Raw genomic sequence first — 20,925 nt, 5'->3', positions numbered from 1 at the left:
AATGTTAATAACAGTTTCCACATTCAAAAAAGTTGCAGTAGCATCCAAAACAGGAAACAGCCTATGATAGAAGTGGCACAAGTGCATCTATGCGTGTTTGACACTAAAGGGGTCATTAAAACAGTCTATGTCGAACCTGTTTTAACTTGGAGAGAAGTCTGTCAGCCGGTATCCTCTCCACCCCTCCCTGAGTCTGCAGAGGCTGCTGTGCTCTGATCTGACCCGAGGTTTGAACATTTAATTCCACATGCAGGTCACTACTGACATCTGCTGGTGGAACTAACATCAGACATGTAAACGGCTCATTTGAGCAAATCTCCTCACAGTGATTTACTATTTTGGCAACTTCTCGGCCTCCTTCACTTACATATGCACATCTTTGGATCTGGTATTAAAAGTTCCTTGGAATCAAGTTCATACTTTTAATTATATAATTTGACAGAAGGACCAAGCCTCAGCTAACTTACTAAGTAAGCTAAGTTACTTTTGAGCCTCTGAAAGCAGGAGACTTTGTACAAACTGTGTGTATAGGGATGGCTGTTATTCCTAAACAATCAGTACATATTGTTTTGGCAAAACCACTGATCGTTTGATTTAAAAACCACTATAGTTGTGCACAATAAATAGGTGTGGATTAGTAATATAGAATACAGAGAATACAACAAAGCTATTAAAATGTTATTCTGCTGTTACCAAAAAATAGAACCATCTGAAGCCTGAGTGCTCTGAGGGATCAGGTCATGTATGTTCATCTTATTATTTAAAATTTCTGCCATCTGACTTTTAACTTTAAAATGTCTGGAGAGAAAATTAAAAAAATGTTTGTACCCTTTAAACCACAAACCTCCAGATACTACACTTCCCATAATTCAATGTGATACAATTTTTAAAACTTAATCCAGTTTTATGCAACCATTATGTAGATTTAATGGTGTTCCACAGGCTATGAGCTCATTTTGTGACCAGAAAGCTATCAAAATCACAGAATGTAAAAAGGTTCCCTTAAAGCAGAAATTAAAAGATAATTTAAGGATATAAACATATTGTTGCTTCCACTTATTAAAGTTATTATAGGTGGCACTTTAAATGTCAGAAACACGGTGTTTAACTAAATGCTTACTCTGAATAGCTTTACCTTGGTTTTTCTAAAAGACCCCTGATAAACCTTCACTTGATCCAGATCACTGCATTGAGAGTACTGACAGGTACTAGAAAATGGGAGCATATTTCTCCCATTTTGGCTTCTCTTCATTGGCTCTCTGTTAAATCCAGAACTGAATTTAAAATCCGTCTAAGTCTTAAATAATCAGGCCCAATCATGTCTTTTGCTGTCATATTATCCCAGTGGAGCACTTTGGTCACAGGCTGCTGGCTTACCTGTGGTTCCTAGAGTTTCTAATAGTAGAATGAGAGGCAGAGCCCTCCTGTGAAACAGGCAGACTCGCCCTGCTTTTAAGATTAGGTTTAAAGCTGTCCTCTTTGATGAAATGTATAGTTACTACTTCATCAGATGATCCTGGACCATCCCTCAGTTATGCTGCTAAAGGTTTGGGCTGTTGGTGGACTTCCCACAATGCACTGAGAATTTCTTATCCACATCCCTGTTCATGTGTTTATACGCCACTGCTGCATCTTCAAATCTTTGATTTTTTTTTTAGGGTAAGAAATGGTGAGTTTTCATTGTTCTTCTTCCCTCTGCCCAATAGGAGGCAGTGAGGTCAAAGATCTACTTTAGTGATGCATCACTTCCAACAGCACGAGACAGATTTATATCCAAAACTTTATTTTTCTATAGTAAAGAGATCAAGAGTTGGTATGCATGAATTAGAGGTTGAAATGGGGACATCATTTGAGGGCGAGCAAGAGTATCACAGCTGTATTTTTCTACTGAGAGCAGCGGTTGAGTATGACTTTCTGAGGTTTTCTGAGGTCCGATCGAGTACAGGGGCTCCAGTCAGCTCCGTGCTCCCCTTTGGATGTTCCCCATTCACCCTACATCCTTATAAGGAAAAGAAATAGAAAAACGCAATTTTAAAAAAGATGCATTACATTAAAGTGTACTCTTTGGGCTTTTGCCATATAACATAACATGCACTTCTCTCAAAATAAGCTCTAAGTCTAATACGACTTACATGTAGAGCAACAACGTGTGCCATTGGATTGTATAGCTTTCAGCTTCTTATCCATATGAGGGCCATCATTAAAACTCCCTGATCCACGACATCCCCTGCTATTGTATTGCATACAGAGCTGTCACAGTTAAGTCAAGGTACAGTACAACAAATTCACATTCAGTTCTGTTGTGATTTGCATAGAGTCGCTTGTCATCTTACATTCACCCAAAGCTTGTTTGGGCACATCCACTTAAAGCTTATTTTCCTCAGTTAATTAATTCATTGACACAATAATAAAACAAAAGAAAAAGAAAAAAACAACAACCTTAAAACCAACAACACCTGACAGAAGTGGATCTTTTACACTCAGAGAAAATCCACCCTTTACAATTAAATATATTTATTGCGATTAAATATTTTTTAACTTACGATCTTGCACAACTTTGCCTTCGTGTTTCCAAAGTCACAACAACAGTCTAGGAGTTAAGATCTGACTCTAAGGTGGATTTACTCTTGCAATCAAAACATAGTTACCATAGTTGGAACATCAAATGAATATTGCCCATAATATTTCCAGCGCTTTGCTTACTTGCAATATGTTTTTCAAAGGTTTTGAGAATGAGAAATCAGTTTGCTTGTTCTCTTGCTGAGAGTTAGATGAGTGCTTTGATACAAACACTCACATGTGTTCATCAGAATTGATAAACCTTTTGAGGTGCTGTCACATTTGGAAAAAGCCAGGTAAGTTCAGCTAACTGACTTGGTGGTAGTAGCTTTGTGAAAGAGTGATACCAATTTTATCATTTTACTCACAGGAGGACAAGCAAATAAGCATATTTTTTTCTGTAACACTCATCTGTTACCATCAATTGCAATCAAAAAACCATCATCATCAGTGTTCAACAACAGCCTTTAACCATCTGTTTGGTTAACTTAGCTGAACAATGGAAAACCAACACTCATATGGATAATACATACACAGAAACATACATCTATATCTTTAGAATAGCATTGTAATAGCTATATTGCTTTGAGCCTTTGTTAAAAGACCAGAGGCACATAATTATTAACATAAGGGTGAGTTTCAGAAAGCCTTCAAACCGTCACGTTATTTAGGATTGAGAATAGATTACTCTAAGATTACCTATAAATGTGGAGCGCCACGGTGATGGCAGACACACATACATGCCACTCCCCGGAAATATTATATGACTATTTCATTGGGTCTGGTGCTGATTAATTCTTCTCCTGGTTCATCCCTGTCTCAGGTGAACAGATGTCCCACTTTAAATAGTACTGCATAGCATTTTTAGCCCCAAACTTCAGCTTCCTTTTATTTTTCTTGCATTTACTGAGCAAGAGAGTTGGAAAGTTGGATTTAAATATTTGAATGCCTCCCAGCATTGCTAACATGTCACACTTTGTGCCACACATACACTGAGCTTGTCCCACATTTAGTTTGTTGGGATCTGGTCACCCTTTACCTGTCTGGCACAGTCAGTGAGCATCATTTATTCCTGCTTGAACAGATTATCCCTGCCATACAGCCCCTCTACTCAACCTGCGAAATCCAGACCAACCAATTATATTCCCACATTATTATGGGTGGTTTACTGAGTGCACGTGCATGGATACCCAGTCAGTTTTTCTCTCAGCAGTGCGCTGGGTAAGAATTATTTATTGCAAAGAGTAAACCGCTAACTAAATGATTGTTTGTCAGTGCTTAGAAAAGCCATTTCAACAGGCGCATACTAAGCAGAGGGAATATGTAGTGCTTAACCTCAGACACTGTTAGCACAATGAAGTTAGCGTGGTACAAAATGGGATTTACAGCTAACTCAGAGCTGATGCTACCGGTGTTGGTATAGCAGAACATGTATTTCCAAAGGAACATCTTTTAAAGGCTTTGCCCATATTGCACATGCTTAAATGCATTGATTATTTGTCTTAAAAGCAGCATTTGGGGGTCATTCATTTTTCTAGGAGGGGGAGGATGTTTCAGGGGATTGTCTATCCTTTATTTTAAGAAGCTTGTTGTGTTACTTTTTGTTTTTGATTTTTTAAAAACTGCTTTACAACATGTAGCCGTCCTAAGTGACAGACAAGCATAGAAGCACTAACAGGCACCTGTGTTTTATATCAAGCAAAGAGGATGAAGAACTGGGCTGAATCCTGCCGCATTCTGTCGATACAGTCTCTGTGTTAGTTGTTTGAATAAACCAGACAATCTGAATGTTGTGTAAAAGGTTATACAGATATATTTACTGTTGTAAGTGAATTTGGTGTTAGTTAAAGGATGGTTCAGACCAGTTGTATTATATTGCATTTTTCCCCTGTTTCAAGCACCTAAACAAAGAAAGTTTCTTTGACTTCAGATGAAAAACAGTCACATATTTTTTTTCCAACTCTGGTTGTGGTAGCAGTTAATAATCGCTTCAGCAATGGACCCACACAGTATTGCTTGTGTACATTACATTACATCCTCATTTTACGATGTCATAAAATGTGCACATCAATTGTTTTTTCATTTTTCTTTATAAAACAATATACTGAAGGTTTTTTCTGAGTGGTTAAATAAGAGCCTGCAGTTGCTTTCCCTTTATTCAGTTTAGTTCATTTTTGTTTTATTAAGAGAGCTCCAGGTATCTCAGGGGCCTTTACATGATAAGGTAAGTCTTAAAATATTATAGAGAGGAACCCAGTAGTATCCTTTCAAGAAGCACTTGCCAACAGTACGTACAGTCATGCGAAAAAAGAAAGTACACCCTCTTTCAGTTCTAAGGTTTTCCATGACACGACATGTTAACAAACCATCTGGTTCTTAACAGGAATTTTATTACGTAAATTCAGGTGATGAAAAAAAATAAGTAGATCTTTAGGAATTAATATTGCAGTTAGGAGCATTCAGGTGTTTGTTAACCCAAAAACCCCAAAGAAGAAATACATTAGTAATGATCTTAGAGAAACAACTGTTGCTGGCCATCAAGCTGGGAAGGGCCATAAGATAATTTCCAAACAATTTGAACTTTCCTGTGAGTAAGCTCATTCTCATGTGGAAACAATTCAGGACAGTTGCCAGTCTTTCCAGGGGTGGACATCCCAGAAAATTCACCCCAAGGTCAGACCATGCAGTGTACAGAGAAACTGAAAAAAATTTAAAAGCTATATCTTTGGCTCCACAGTCTCAGTTAGCATGTGAATGTTAAAGTTAATGACACGACAATTTAAAAAAGGCTCAACATGTCAGTCCCTTCTCTCTAAAAATAACATAGCATCTGAGAAACCACTGAAGTTCTGGATCAATGTCCTCTGGACAAACAAGGCCAAAGTGGAGACATTTGGCTATAATGCACAATACCACACAAACACAGCACATCAGCAAAAAACACCTCACACCAACTGTAAAACGTGGTGGTAGCGGTGTGGTGATTTGGCTGATTTCAGCCACAGGACCTGGATACCTCACAGTTACGGAGTTAACCACAAACTCCTCTTATTACAAAAATATTCTAGAGTCAGTTTGATGTTAAATGTGAAGCCATTTGTCTGACAGCTAAAGCTGTGGTCTAAATTGGGTAATGCAATGTACAGAATGGCTGAAAAAGAAACAAAAATGCTGAGGTAGTACTTTGGAGTGTAGAGGTGTGCAGACATACAGTGCCTGAATGCCTGCACATCTCAGTGGACTAAAGAATTCCTCTAAAAACAACATGAGAGACACTGACCTCTTCAATTTATTGCTGTTAAATATGATTGTACAAGTTAATGAATCTTGTACTTAGTGTACACACTAAGTACATTTGTTACTATTATTATTGTTGTTGTTGTTGTTATGTCCTGATGTACAATCATAGAACTGAAAGAGGGCGTACTTTCTTTTTCACATAGCCGTATAACACAAAGCAAAATTTAAATTTGGTATCAATTGTGTATATAAAATAATATGTAATGGTGAAAGTATAAACACAAAACAACAACAAATTATGCCGACAGATATATTACTATTTTTTCACAGGTTGGTAACAATGTATCAGATTAAGACTGTAGTTGTGAATTGAATTCCCAAATATTCATTTAAGAAGTTACTCAAACGTCTTGTTTTACAGGGCCCGTAAAATAATAGGAAATTAATCACTTAAACTAATTTCAAGTTCCTGAAATACATAGTCTTTTGTAAAGTATCTTCTTTCTTCATGTTGTATTGTGTTGTTGAGTCCATTTAAGCTCAAACCTTCACTGCTGTTGCTGGAGCAGTGACGTCTTAATTGACCCACCCAGAAAGACAACATGGGGATAATGATCATTTGAGATTTCTGACGTGTTCCACCAAGCCTCAATATATTACCTGTTTGTTACATTTCACCAGGCTCAGTTACTGTCTGGATATCCTAAATAAGTCAAGTGTTAGTTGTTACCCCTTTATTTGGTATTCCAACTCTGTAACATGCAACTTCTGTCGGTGCTGTGCGACTGGAAACTGAATTTCCCGGAGGAACCCACCCGAGGGATTAATAAAGTTTCATCTAATTTCTAATCTGCTACTGTTTATGTAATTTATGCAGTTATGCAAAAATGATGTGCACATTTTAAATAATATTGTTGTACATCATCTGGACAGTTACTTCTCTTTACACATTTGATATAATTTCCCTCTCTGAAGGCCACAACCAGAGTTAAGCTTTTAACTTGAACATAATGAATTTGCATGTGCGCAAACACATGAGCATATACAAATATCCAGAGAAGGTATATAAATATGAGCACTGTCATATTTATATACACTTGTTTTTACATGCACTGTCTCATTTCTTTTTTGGTGTTGGTTTTGAATCTGCTTTGGATCCTGAGAGGCCATTTTCTGTGTTGTCAATCCCTGATGAAGTTACAAGGCACTCCTTACTGCAGTTGGAGGTAAAAGAGACAGTGTTAAAGCTGTAGACACACAACAGTTCAAAGCTGAAAATCCTCAGCATGTACATATACTGGCTGATCTAACTTGATGCCAAGCACCAACTGTGTAATCTAGTGAAAGATCATTGCTTATAAGAAAACTTACTTCTTCTCCTCAAGCTTGGTGAGAACAAAGAGAGTGAAGTTCTTGAGCAGCATGAAGCCCATCAGCAGTGCAATTGCCCCACCCACAGCCGAAGCTATGATGATGGTCAGCGTGTTGTCCACCTCCCTCACTGCAGGCATTAACAAATGACCAGGTAAAAACTGATGAAGGTAGCTAAACATGATGACATGTTGTTCAGGCATTGTCTGTCTCAGGGTAACCTCCTGTTTTAGCTGATCTTGTGACCGTTGCTCCTTCTACATTTATCAGTCTTAGAATAACAAAAAAGCTGTGAAATGTAAATATGAAATTACATACATTTAAAAATATTTTAAATATATATAAAAAATATATGAAATGTCACCAGATTTCTTTTTCTTAACTGCACAAATATATGTTTTTCATTTATGTGCGACCTGATTTATTTTGTACGGAGCCCCACAAGGGACATGGGAGAAAAAAAAATTAAGATGAACTTTTGCGAGATCTCGCAAAACTAACTTGGGATGTAGCAAAACTTTTGCGGGATCTCGCAAAATAGACTGCATACTTCGCAGGTTGCATTTGAAGGCCGAGTCAGTGTATCCTTCGTAACCCAACCTATCCCAGAATTCATGGCGCGGCCCAGCCAATTCGTTTCCAACAAGTTTAGTTTTAATTTTACTCTTTGTGGATCACAAAATAAACTTTTAAGATATTTTGAGGCGTGAATGTAGCTGTGTAAATGTCTAATATCTGCTCAGTTTATCATGACATCACATATTTGCAAAAGTGCTCCAACGTTTTCAGAGACGTCTGTTACCCACCATCTCGAAGCTAGCAGGAGGATGAGGCCCACTACAGCCGGGGAGAACACCGCACTCCCGGCACATCGTGCCTTGACCTCCCGGTCGGCTTGAAGCTGGTGGCCTCCAAAGAATGCGGCCAAAACATTTGCGAGATCTCGCAAAACTTCAGCTCCCATGTCCCATTTTCTCCTATGTCTCTTGCGGAGCTCTGTAATTTTGCCTTCGACACATGCATGTTCTCTCTTATTTTTACCAGTCCAGTTGAGCATCTGGAAGACCACCCTTTCTGTGACTGCCTTATACACCAATCAACCATAACTTTACCATTATCTGCCTAACATGGTGTCATTTGCCTTTTGCTGCCAAAACAGTACTGACCCCTTGAGGCATGGGCTCCAATAGAGTTACCATGTACTGTAGCTATTTGACTATAGTACAGTCAAATAGCTGCACAGCACTTTGTTTGAAAGCGCTTTATAAATAAAGTTATTCCATCCATCCATCTGTCTTCATCCGCTTTATCCGGGGCCGGGTCGCGGGGGCAGCAGCCTAAGCAGAGAAGCCCAGACCTCCCTCTCCCCAGCCATCTCTTCCAGCTTATCCGGGGGAACGCCAAGGCGTTCCCAGGCCAGCCGAGAGATATAATCTCTCCAGCGTGTCCTGGGTCTGCCCCGGGGCCTCCTCCCGGTGGGACATGCCTGGAACACCTCACCCAGGAGGCGCCCAGGAGGCATTCTTGTCAGATGCCCGAACCACCTCAGCTGGCTCCTTTCGATGTGGAGGAGCAGCGGCTCTACTCTGAGCCCCTCCTGGATGGCTGAACTTCTCACCCTATCTCTAAGGGAGAGGCCAGCCACCCTTCGGAGGAAGCTCATTTCCGCCGCTTGTATCCGCGATCTCATGCTTTCGGTCACTACCCTTCTCCCATCACTGAGTTGCTCCCTTCTCCCATCACTTGCGAACAAGACCTCGAGATACTTGAACTCCTCCACTTGGGGCAGGAACTCATCCCCGACCCGGAGTGGGCACTCCACCCTTTTCCGGCTGAGAACCATGGCCTCAGATTTGGAGGTGCTGATCCTCATTTCCGCTGCTTCACACTCGCCTGTGAACCGTTCCAGTGGGAGCTGGAGGCCTTCACCCGATGAAGCCAACAGAAACATATCATCCGCGAAAAGCCGAGATGAGATTCTGAGGCCACCGAAGTGAAAGCCCTCCGCCACTTGGCTGCACCTAGAAATCGTGTCCATAAACATTATGAACAGAATCTGTGACAAAGGGCAGCCCTGGCGGAGCCCATCACCCACCGGGAACGAGTCCAACTTATTGCCGGCAATGCGAACCAAGCTCTTGCAACGGTTGTTGCACCTGTGGGAGGTGCATACTCCCGCAGCACCTCCCACAGGACACTCTGAGGGACACGGTTGAATGCCTTCCCCAAGTCCACAAAACACATGTAGACTGGTTGGGCAAACTCCCATGCACCCTCAAGTATCCTTGAGAGGATAAAGAGCTGGTCCAGTGTTCCGCGACCAGGATGAAAACCGCATTGTTCCTCCTGTATCTGAGGTTCGACTAGCGGACGAACTCTCCTTTCCAGCACCCTGGCATAGACTTTCCCAGGGAGGCTGAGGAGTGTGATCCCCCAGTAATTGGAACAGACCCTCCGGTCCCCCTTCTTAAAGATGGGGACCACCACCCCGGTCTGCCAGTCCAGGGGTACTGCCCCTGATCTCCATGCAACATTGTAGAAGCGTGTCAACCAGGACAGCCCTACAACGTCCAGAGCCTTCAGGAACTTGGGGTGGACCTCATCAACACCAGGGGCTCTGCCACCAAGGAGTTGTTTAACTGCCTCAGTGACCTCGCCTCCGGAAATTGGCGGGTCATTCTCCTCATCCCCAGACTCTGCTTCCTCCTCGGAAGACGTGTCAGTGGGATTAAGGAGGTCCTCGAAGTATTCCTTCCACCGCCTGACAAGTTTCTCAGTCGAAGTCAGCAGCGCTCCGCCAGCACTATACACAGTGCAGGTAGAGCACCGCTTTCCCCTCCTGAGACGCCTGACGGAATCTCTTCGAGGCAGTCCGAAAGTCTTTTTCCATGGCCTCTCTGAACTGCTCCCACACCCGAGTTTTTGCTTCAGCCACTGCCCGAGCCGCCTGTCGGTACCTGTCGGCTGCCTCTGGAGTCCCACAGGCTAACCAAGCCCGATAGGACTCCTTCTTCAGCCTGGTGGCTCCCTTCACCTCTGGTGTCCACCATTTGGTTCGTGTTCCTCAGAATGCTGTTGAAGCTCTGCCGGAGGTGTGCTTTGAAGATCTCGCGGACTGGGGCCTCTGCTAGATGTTCCCAGCACACCCTCACTACACGTTTAGGTGCACCGGGTCTGTCCAGCGTCCTCCCCCGCCACCTGATCCAACTCACCACCACCATAAGTTGACAGCTCAGTCCCTCTCTTTACTCGAGTGTCCAGAACATATGGTTGCAGGTCTGGTGATACGATTACAAAATCGATCATTGACCTGCAGCCTAGAGCGTCCTGCTGCCACGTGCACTTATGGACATTCTTATGTTCGAACAAGGTATTCGTTATGGCCAAACTGTGATTTGCACAGAAGTCAAATAACAAAACATCGCTCGGATTCAGATCAGGGAGGCCGTTCCTCCCAATCACGCCCCTCCAGGTCTCACTGTTATTACCCACGTGAGCATTGAAGTCTCCCAGCAGGACAACAGAGTCTCCAGGTGGAGCACCCTCCAGCACCCCACCCAGGGACTCTAAGAATGCTGGGTACTCTGAACTGCCACTTGGCGCATAAGCGCAGATGACAGTCAGGACCCGTTCCCCGACCCTAAGGCGCAGAGAACAAACCCTCTCATCCACCGGGAAAAACCCCAACGTACCGGCAGCTAGCTGAGGGGATATTAGAATACCCGCCGGGGATCAGTCCGCCAGGGCCTCCGCTCCTGGCCGCCGCCCGGCACACAATGCACCCGACCCCTATGGCGCCTCCTGCAGGTGGTGGGCCTGCGGGAGGATGGGCCCATGTCCCCTTTTTGGGCTGTGCCCGGCCAGGCCCCATGGACTAAGGCCCGGCCACCAGACGCTTGCCCTCGGGCACCCTCCCCCGGGCTCCAGGGCATCTGATTATCTGACTTGTTTGTCCAGCACAATGCTCAACTGGACTTAGATCAGGGGAATTTGAGGTCAAGTCAACACCTCAAATTCATTGCTCTGCTCCTCAAACCTCTCCTGAACCTTTTTTTTTGTTTTGCAACGCAATATCCTACTGAAAGAGTCCACAGGGATTAACGCTTCCATCAAAGGGAGCACATGGTCGGCAACAGTGCTTAGGTCGGTGGCCATATCAGAGATCAGTGTTGTTCACTTCACTTGTCAGTGGTCATTGGTGTTATGCACTGATTGGTGTATATCAGTGTGAAAACATGAACATTCAAATGACTAGTTCAATGGGGCAGAAAAAAGCTGGTTTACAGTTTAACAATGATGTCCTTAAAATCTAACAGGATATATTTAACTTTGTAATGAAAGAAAAATAAATTAGATGACACTGTGGCATATGTCATAGACCATGACCACTCACACTCGTCAACCACTATGAGGTTGAAGATGGCACTATGGTTCTTGTGGTGCTCTTTGGGATTGCGTCCAAAACACGTGTACTGTCCCCCATCCTCAAAGGTGATGTTCAACAACAAGATGGAGACGTTATTATGATGGTTTTTCCCCACAAACTCCACACGCTCCCGGAATATAGTCACATCTGGCACCACCCCCTCTGAAGGTATCACTGACTCACAGACCTGATGGGATCAGCAAGATATCAGTCATCTCAAAACTGCTGCCGACTGCACAAGTTAGAAAAAAACAAACAGAAATCTTTGAATCACGTGGAAGGTTTTTACCTTTTGCATAGTGCCGTTGTCATTGAATTGCCAGTTGAAGTAGAGATTTTCAATGCCAATACAGCTGGCATAGGTGCACGGCAAAGTAACTGTGCTCCCATTCACTGCCTGAAGGAAGGGAATTTTCCCGACAGACATCTCAAGGGCCTGAGCAGACCACGCACCTGAAAAGCAGAGGAATGGCAAAAAACATGAAGATAGGACATACACCAGTCTTACAGTGCAGTACCATAGTGTGAGGTCTGTATGCTGGTGTAATAATTTTTTTTTGTCTTGGTTATTTGCTTTCTTGCTGAGAGTTAGATTAGAAGACCGGCAGTAATTTCATATCTGTTTGTTAAATATACAACTACACCTACCAACTAGTTGATACCAAGGCCGGGAAAAAGCATTTAAACAGCTCTTTCTTTATATTTGTTTCAAGTTGTCTGTTTTATTTGTCATTTTTTAAATGCTCTTGAGCAATATTTCTCCAGGCTTTCTGAAGGTCAAAGGTTTTCTTTGGTTGCTTTTTTATTCAATTTTAGTGCAGTCCTTGTACCTAACCATTTTCATAGGAATGGTTTTTGTCACTGACCTCTGAATTATTCAAGCATAAAATATGTATCTAACTAAAAGGATGAACAATTGTTGTGTCCATTCATGGCAGAAAACTTAGAAAAGAACCAATTTTAAATTGTATTTTTAGGCACATTGTTACACACAGCTGAGAATAAAAAATAATTTGATTAGTTGAATCTATAAATGGCTTGGGGATAGAAGCTCCTCTTGAGTCTCTCTGTCCTTGCCCGGATGATGCGGAACCTTCTACCGGACAGAAGTTGGACCAGTTTGTTGCCATGATTTCATTTCATTTCATTTAAGTATTTATTGTCATTGTCAGAGAACAATGAAATTGCGTTTGGGGCTTCCGTACAACCCGTAAATAATGATGGGACGGGCCCTTCAGTATCTTCAGTGTCCTTGCAGCAGCGTTCTGCCATATGGATCACTCTCTGAAGAGCTTTTTGGTCCTTAACACAGCTGTTCCCAAACCAGGATGTGATGTTCTGTGTGAGGATGCTCTCCACAGTGCCTGTATAGAAAACCCTGAGGATCTTTGGAGAGACCCTGAACTTCCTCAGTTGTCGTAAGTGGTACAGGTGCTGCCTAGCCTTTTTGGTCTGGACCTGAATGTGGGCAGACCATGTCATGTCTGAGGAGATGTGGACACAGAGATACTTGAAGGACTGCACCCTCTCCACGGGAGCTCCATTGATGATAATGGGCTTGTAGTCTCTGTGCTGACCCCTTCTGAAGTCCACCACCAGCTCCTTGGTCTTGCCAACGTTCAGCTGGAGATGGTTGTCCTGGCACCATGATGCCAGATTCTTCACTTCATCCATGTAGGCCGTGTCGTGGTTCGAATTTTTGAGGAAGAGACATATGACTGAAAGTCCATAGTGGGTCAACACAAATGATTTTATTAAAACACATATATGTGGTGAAGATGGGCTCTGCAAAATATCAGGCTCCATCTCCCGCCTGACAATAGGTGGGTGTAATATTTATACTTATGATGACCAGTAACTCGCGTCACTAAAACAGAACAGTTCCTTTCTCAGTTCCTCCACCGCCTCCCAGATGCATCCTGTTATTACACTTTTCTAGACTTACACAACATTTGCAATCAGTTTACCCAGACAGACCATGTGTCTGTGTTGTTAACCTCAGTACATGACCCCCCTCTACGTCATCTGTTACCAGGCAAACTCCAGTGCAGCAGGCTGCTGAATGCACGCAGGCAATATGTAGTAAATTATACTGTAAACATGTAGGCAACCTTTCAATAGCTGAACTTTGCTCCATTGATCGGCCAGATATCGCGCTGCCCGTAGCTTCAAACCATTAATTAACTTGACCGAGCTTCAACCCTTTAATTATGCAATATGTGTATAACATGATTACAGTTGCACCTGCAATGAAAGATTATTATGTGCTTATGCTAACACCTGAAATACAGACTTTCGTTGTTGGAGATGGCGCCCAACACCACTGTGTCGTCAGCAAACTTCACAATGGTGTTGGAGCTGTGAAGCCATCCTTAATGGGAAACAGGGATATAAGGCTGAGCTATGGCAAATTACACAAGAACAGGACTGAAAATAAACAAGTCATATAGAGCGAGGAATCAAAATTCTTGGATCAAATCATTGTTAATATGTATGGAGGTTGTCAGGATGGAGGTACAGTGAGAATATGCCATCTGCACCCCCTGGCTGGGAGACTCTGTGATGGTTTGGGATTTCATTTTAGCCAGCGGTGTTGGTGATCTTATCGAAACTGAAAAGCACTGTCTGACTTTGATTCATGCAGTACCATCTGAAATAATAACAATTATCCCAAACACACTGCCGATGCAGTAAAAGCACACATAAATAGAAAAACATGCAGCTTAACAATATAAATCATGAACTGCACCTCAACATTACTGAAGCAGGGTGGGCTCATCTTGACAGAGAACAGAACAAAAGGCATAAACATCCAAAGAAGAGGTTTGAATGTCCTTCAAGAAGTCTGGAGAATTATTCCCGAGGAAGACTTAAAGAAATGAGAAGAAAGCGGCTGATGAGAAGTCAGGCTGTGCTGAAGAATAAAGGTGGTCATACCAAATATTGACTTTCGAGCTCATGAGTATCATACAATCTCTGTTTTTGGCCTATATACTGTATTTCCATTATGTTTACACTTTTCGATAAAAACACTGCACCAATTTTGCTTGCAAAATATAAAGAAATGAGAAGAAGGATGTGGTTCAAGTCTTTTGCACAGTAATGTAAAATAGATTTGATAACCTCCACTGACTCATAGCATCTTATTTGTTTAATTTGGGGAAAAACATATGTAAATAAATAAGATAGACGCTACATGCTGGGGTGTTTTTGACCTGGGAACAGTGAATTCCTGTAGAGATTTTAGTTCATCGCTGCTTTTAAGTCAAGAAAAAGACGAGATTTTGTTTGATTTTGCGTAATATAAAAATTCATCAGCAATAAGAATTACTGATGGTTGGATTTTAGTTCATATTCATCAGAAGTGTAGCACTTAGACAAGGAAGTGAATAAAGGATATTTCCCACAATGTCAGCCCATCATTTACATTTCTTATCTTAGTTGTCAACGTTATTATAATGTCAGTAACACAGATACATTTTCCTCAGTATCATGCTAAAACTGATTTGAAAACCTTCAACTTTTTATGTTCATGGGCAGGAGAATACATGTTGTGCTCTGTACTTTTTTGTACAGTAAAAAGAGATGCACGATTAACAATGAAAAGTCACCTTTTAGATTATTTTGTACCATTTTTAAGTAGATATACAGGGAGTGCAGAATTATTAGGCAAGTTGTATTTTTGAGGAATAATGTTATTATTGAACAACAACCATGTTCTCAATGAACCCAAAAAACTCATTAATATCAAAGCTGAATGTCTTTGGAAGTAGTTTTTAGTTTGTTTTTAGTTTTAGCTATTTTAGGGGGATATCTGTGTGTGCAGGTGACTATTACTGTGCATAATTATTAGGCAACTTAACAAAAAACAAATATATACCCATTTCAATTATTTATTTTTACCAGTGAAACCAATATAACATCTCCACATTCACAAATATACATTTCTGACATTCAAAAACAAAACAAAAACAAATCAGCGACCAATATAGCCACCTTTCTTTGCAAGGACACTCAAAAGCCTGCCATCCATGGATTCTGTCAGTGTTTTGATCTGTTCACCATCAACATTGCGTGCAGCAGCAACCACAGCCTCCCAGACACTGTTCAGAGAGGTGTACTGTTTTCCTTCCTTGTAAATCTCACATTTGATGATGGACCACAGGTTCTCAATGGGGTCCAGATCAGGTGAACAAGGTGGCCATGTCTTGACGTTTCAGCTTGTGTGTCTTGTTCAGTGGTGGTCGTCTTTCAGCCTTTCTTACCTTGGCCATGTCTCTGAGTATTGCACACCTTGTGCTTTTGGGCACTCCAGTGATGTTGCAGCTCTGAAATATGGCCAAACTGGTGGCAAGTGGCATCTTGGCAGCTGCACGCTTGACTTTTCTCAGTTCATGGGCAGTTATTTTGCGCCTTGGTTTTTCCACACGCACATCACCCTGTTGACTATTTTGAATGAAACGCTTGATTGCTCGATGATCACGCTTCAGAAGCTTTGCAATTTTGAGACTGCTGCATCCCTCTGCAAGATATCTCACTATTTTTGACTTTTCCGAGCCTGTCAAGTCCTTCTTTTGACCCATTTTGCCAAAGGAAAGGACGTTGCCTAATAATTATGCACACCTGATATAGGGTGTTGATGTCATTAGACCACACCCCTTCTCATTACAGAGATGCACATCACCTAATATGCTTAATTGGTAGTAGGCTTTTGAGCCTATACAGCTTGGAGTAAGACAACATGCATGAAGAGGATGATGTGGACAAAATACTCATTTGCCTAATAATTCTGCACTCCCTGTACACAGTCACTGCTTACTAGCACTGCGTGTAATGGGCATGGATCACAAATTATTTATCCTATCAACCACTTAAGTTTTTCTTTTATGAAAATATATTTAAAACCACAGATATTATTTCTATTAATAGCATTAAACAATTCAAACCCTTGGTAAGAGAACACCATAATGTCCTTGCTGTGACTTTGCTGTGAAAACTGTAACTGCACACCAAGGACCATCAGCATCCATCAGCATCAGAGTGTGCTGTGATTATACTTTACATATTTCAATTCAATTATTTTTTTATCTATTTATGTTCAATTTATGTATACCTGATATATATTTTTCATATCAGGCATACAATTGTAGTCAAAAGTTAACATGCACTCATCATGGACATGCATGATCTGGTATTTGGGGCCTTTAACAGTTTCTTTGAACTGTTCTTTTATCAGAGTGAAATGACAGCGCACATCTATAATGACCTTAAAACAGGGGTGGGCTGCTGTAAATTTCAGCTGAGCTTTAAAGTGTTGATTTTGGCACACGATCTACTTCCTTGGTCGATGCCCGCTTAGTAGATGATGGGAATCCCACTTCACTGTGGAAAGTGATGCTGGAGTTCCAGTAGTTTTCCATTCATGGCAGGCTTGAGCCCCTGTGGTTCCTGGACCTCTTAACCAATTGCTTCTTATCTGAGGGTGCCAGTTTGGGACTTCTAACAGACCTCAGCGAAGTGGTGACACATCTGAAAAAACTACAAGAGACCTTCCCAACTTGTGTAAATCTACAATTCTCCTGAGATCTTCACCTTGGACTTCCAATGTTCCAGTTGCAGTCAGTCATGACCATGAGTAGTTAATAAGCCTTTGCTTTGTCAAAAAAACCAAAAACCAAAACAGTGTAGAACTTTCAACCCCATTTACTGAATGTTTTATGTGAGTAAATGTGTGACTTGGAGAAAACACCCAATCCCTGTTTTTTGTAAGTCATTACAGATGTACAGACAAACAGTTTGAAGAAATCATAAAAGTCCTCAAATTACCTTAACGTTCATGCCCGTGATGAGTGCATGTAAACTTCAGACCACAACTGTAAGACATTCGAACTTAGCACTTGCTTTTGTGTGAAGGTCACAGACAGCAGATGGCTACAGTATATAATTTCAGCAGGTCGAGGACAGACAGAAGCTCTCCTCTCTCTCTCTGGCCTACACCACTAATGTGCCTTTTGCTTAGTGCTTCCTGTGAAGGATGTGAGGTAAAGTACATGCTGACAGTGTGTTTTGCAGGTTGGAGATTTAATGCAGAGAAACACTAACACAGACCTATTATATGATCAGTAGTTGCATGAGAGTAGTAACATGTCCTACACTCGTTGTAACATTCCTGTGATTCTGCCCTGTGGTTTGTGGACACTTTGTGCATAACATGCTCAAGGTCAACATCTCACAAGCACCATTTGCAGGAACAGGAAACACAAACTGACAAAGCGAAAGACGGGGGAGGGGCACTGTAAGTGTGCATGCTATCGATTCACTCTCAGCTCACTCTTGCCCTGACAAAAAAAGAAATCACACCTTCTAATCTTTTCCTCAACTGCTCCTATGTAGTCCAGTGAGCCCAGAAAAGGAGTAATGAGAGAGCAGCACAATCACTCTGCAGTCTCATGCATGCATGTTTTATTTTATTCTTTTATCACTAGTTTTTTCACAGTATTTGTTTGATTTTATTTTCATTCTTTTAGCCCCTCTGTGTGTCCTTAACTAACACATTTTCCAGTACAAGGACACTGTTGCTATCAGTGTAGATACTGAAGCTGCTCACACAAGATCAGGAAATTAAAAAACCCCCCATCTTATTTCTGTTTTATCCCTAACACAATGAAAACCTTTTGGTATTTACTGCTCTCTTCTAAATCCAACTTCTGTACTGTTCATTAAAACTTGTTTCGTGAGTCTTGGTGTTTCAGATAAAAGTAGCACACTGGTGTTCCAGTTTCTAACCCACATATGTCAACATTTTCTTCTTCTTTTTTTATTAACCGATGTATGCAAAAAACCACCAACTACTGTGAGGGCTATGTGGGGACAAGAACAGATCATTATTTGAAGGTAAAATAAAGACACATACCGTCCATGAAAATTACATCTACCTTTTAAATGTTCTGACTAAACACTGTCTAAAAATCAAGCCCATCAATGCCATAATGCTTAAGACATAAGATGATTTGTCTAAGTCATAATTCAGATAGTAATAATAACTCAGAAATAAAATAAAATCTATTTTCCATAGTACCTGCCTCTCTTTATCCTACATGTGGCTATAAAACTGTTATTCTCTCTGTTCAGGCTGTTAGCCATATCCTGTAAAGCACCTTACAATAAATGCATTACATAAGGCAAATATCATTCTGTACTCCTGTAATATAATCACTGTCCTGAGCTATGGTTTAACCGCTGTAGCATCTTTCTCGCTGCTGGCCACCTGCATTTGCAGATTTGGCCTACTGTGCAGTTTCCGCACGTGTTTCTTGAAAGTTTCTTTTACATTGTAAAAAAGAAAAAGAAAAAGAACACCTGTGAAAAATCGCTGATCTGTTTATGAAAAATCTGGCCAGACAGTGACAGTTACTCATCTGTTCCTGTGTGTGAATGTAACACAATGCAAAGAAAAGAATTTGGTATTAAAAGTGGGGAACACAGGATATTTATTGCAATAGATTCATTTTTATGCACCTTACAGGACTTGAAATGGACTGGGACAATAAGGGAACCTTACAGCCTACATCTCCTACACAAGATGTTTTAAACAAGGGAGCTTTAAATGTTTAATGTGTGTTTGGTGCACTGATGCCCCAAGAGAGGCATGAATAGAAATTAAGTTATGACTCTAAAAAGGATGTGGGTATTTCAAAGCACAAGTATCAGCATCAAGTATTAGCTCTGAATGATTATTTGAAGTGTCAAGCCACATTATTACCTATCTGTTGGTTATAAATAATCTCAGGCTTGTACTGTTACTTTGTGCTTACTTGTAAAAGCCATCAAAACTTTACGACTCATATGAATTTAACAAAACCAGTTAGTTTACAAGACTTCCACCTACTGTCCTACTTCTACTCCATCTGGCTCAGAGCAATATGTAAAATGCAACATCATGCAAAAAAAAAAAAAACAACAAAAAAAAAACCAAGGACAACCCAAACAAAAATAATCATAGTGTTTCTTATTTCTTACACAAATTGTTGTGCTCTGCATAGGTCAGAGATGAAGGTCAGTATAAGACCTAGAAATACCAAAGCATCATTATTCTACCTAAACACATGAATAAATACTGATGTGAGGAAAAGATGAAGCTTTCTAACACTGCACACATCATATGACATAAAAAGAAAGACAGACATTACCAAGCAGCAAAGAGAAGACCAGGCCACAGGTTGTGTGTGGAGGGCCCAGCCTCACGGGTTCAACCCCAATCCACCGGACCTTCATGGCTGCTAGAGCTGCTCCAAAACAAATGATGCTGCAGTATCCAACACTGGCCCCGAAAGCTAGGAGAATACTCTCTGTCCACTGGAAAAATCAGGAAGCTGCTCTGTGGATGCGTGTACTCCAAGTGTTGCACCTGCAGCTGTTTCAGGGTAGCACTCCTTTAGAAGGGACTGTCGGTGGGCAGAGGAGGAGGAGAGTAAGGAGAAGGAAGGAAAAAGGTTAATTAACTAAAATCTGTCGCGATGAATACACAAGCAGTACAGTAAAAAGTTATATTAGTGCACAGAAAATGCAAGTCTCCTACACATACAATAACCTTTTTAAAAAAATAAAATAAAATAAAAATAAAGGATGCTGAGTGAAAAGAAACATGACTTGATGATAAGCACAGTTTAACTTTGCTACTGCCTACCTGCTCCTGCAGCTGGTGCTCACTCAGAGGCTGACCAACTGCATGCACAGCTGAGTCAGTGTGGACAGGACGGAGGCAGAGCAGCACTCACTGCGCAACCAGGGTTCACTCAAGGAGAATCTGCCAGGCAGCACTTTCACTGCAGAGACAGCCACATTGCAGTGCCAGCCAAGAAGAGCGACAATTAAATAAGAGAGGGGGGATGTAAGCAAAAAAATAGAGGTACCGAGAGACAGACATCCAGGGAAAACGCCGGGGCTCTTATCCCTCCTCAGCACAGCCTCAGTGAAGATAAATCTCCCTGTTCTTCTCTCCGGCTAACTCCCAACTTTTCTCTGTCCTCTCAGTTGGCTGCATGCCACCTCTCTCTTACCTCACCTCTGCACCCCCCCCCCCCCCCTCCAATGCCCCAGACAACTCCTTGTCTCATTCACCCCCCCATTGGTGTACACACCCAGGCACTTTTGACAGTGTTTATGAAGCTCAGAGAAAAGTTCTGCAGTGCAGGGTGACGTGGAGGCTGGGTACGTAACCACAGATCCCCCAGGTCTCCTGTAAGACACACATTTAAAAGCTCCTATCATAAATACTTCTTTCATCGTTCTTTCCTGGGCAAAACCATATTTTGCAACGTGAGAGATTT

General features: G+C 41.6%; 1 protein-coding gene across 1 annotated transcript; it reads right to left on the bottom strand.

The window, feature by feature from the left end:
* Positions 1-1,762: 1,762 nt before the first annotated feature.
* Positions 1,763-20,718, bottom strand: scn4bb (sodium channel, voltage-gated, type IV, beta b). Its single transcript, XM_080307052.1, has 6 exons — positions 19,786-20,718; positions 11,886-12,049; positions 11,564-11,783; positions 7,171-7,300; positions 2,133-7,013; positions 1,763-1,999 (listed from the first exon to the last, which is right to left on the bottom strand). Exons 1-5 carry the CDS (start codon positions 19,868-19,870, stop codon positions 6,917-6,919), a joined length of 696 nt encoding a protein of 231 aa, XP_080163178.1. The 5' UTR covers positions 19,871-20,718; the 3' UTR covers positions 1,763-1,999; positions 2,133-6,916.
* Positions 20,719-20,925: the final 207 nt, after the last annotated feature.

The sequence above is a fragment of the Astatotilapia calliptera genome, chromosome 10 (genome assembly GCF_964374335.1).
Source record: "Astatotilapia calliptera chromosome 10, fAstCal68.1, whole genome shotgun sequence".
NCBI lineage: Eukaryota > Metazoa > Chordata > Actinopteri > Cichliformes > Cichlidae > Astatotilapia > Astatotilapia calliptera.
The sequence above is the reverse complement of the archived record's forward strand: the minus strand, read 5'-3'. Positions and strand labels throughout refer to the sequence as shown.

Coding starts and splice junctions, on each gene's coding strand:
- scn4bb (XM_080307052.1), bottom strand. CDS start 19,870: ATGAAGGTCCGGTGGATTGGGGTTGAACCCGTGAGGCTGGGCCCTCCA. Junction 11,784..11,885: donor ACAACGGCACTATGCAAAAG/GTAAAAACCTTC, acceptor TGATCCCATCAG/GTCTGTGAGTCAGTGATACC. Junction 7,301..11,563: donor CCTCATAGTGGTTGACGAGT/GTGAGTGGTCAT, acceptor TAATGCCTGCAG/TGAGGGAGGTGGACAACACG.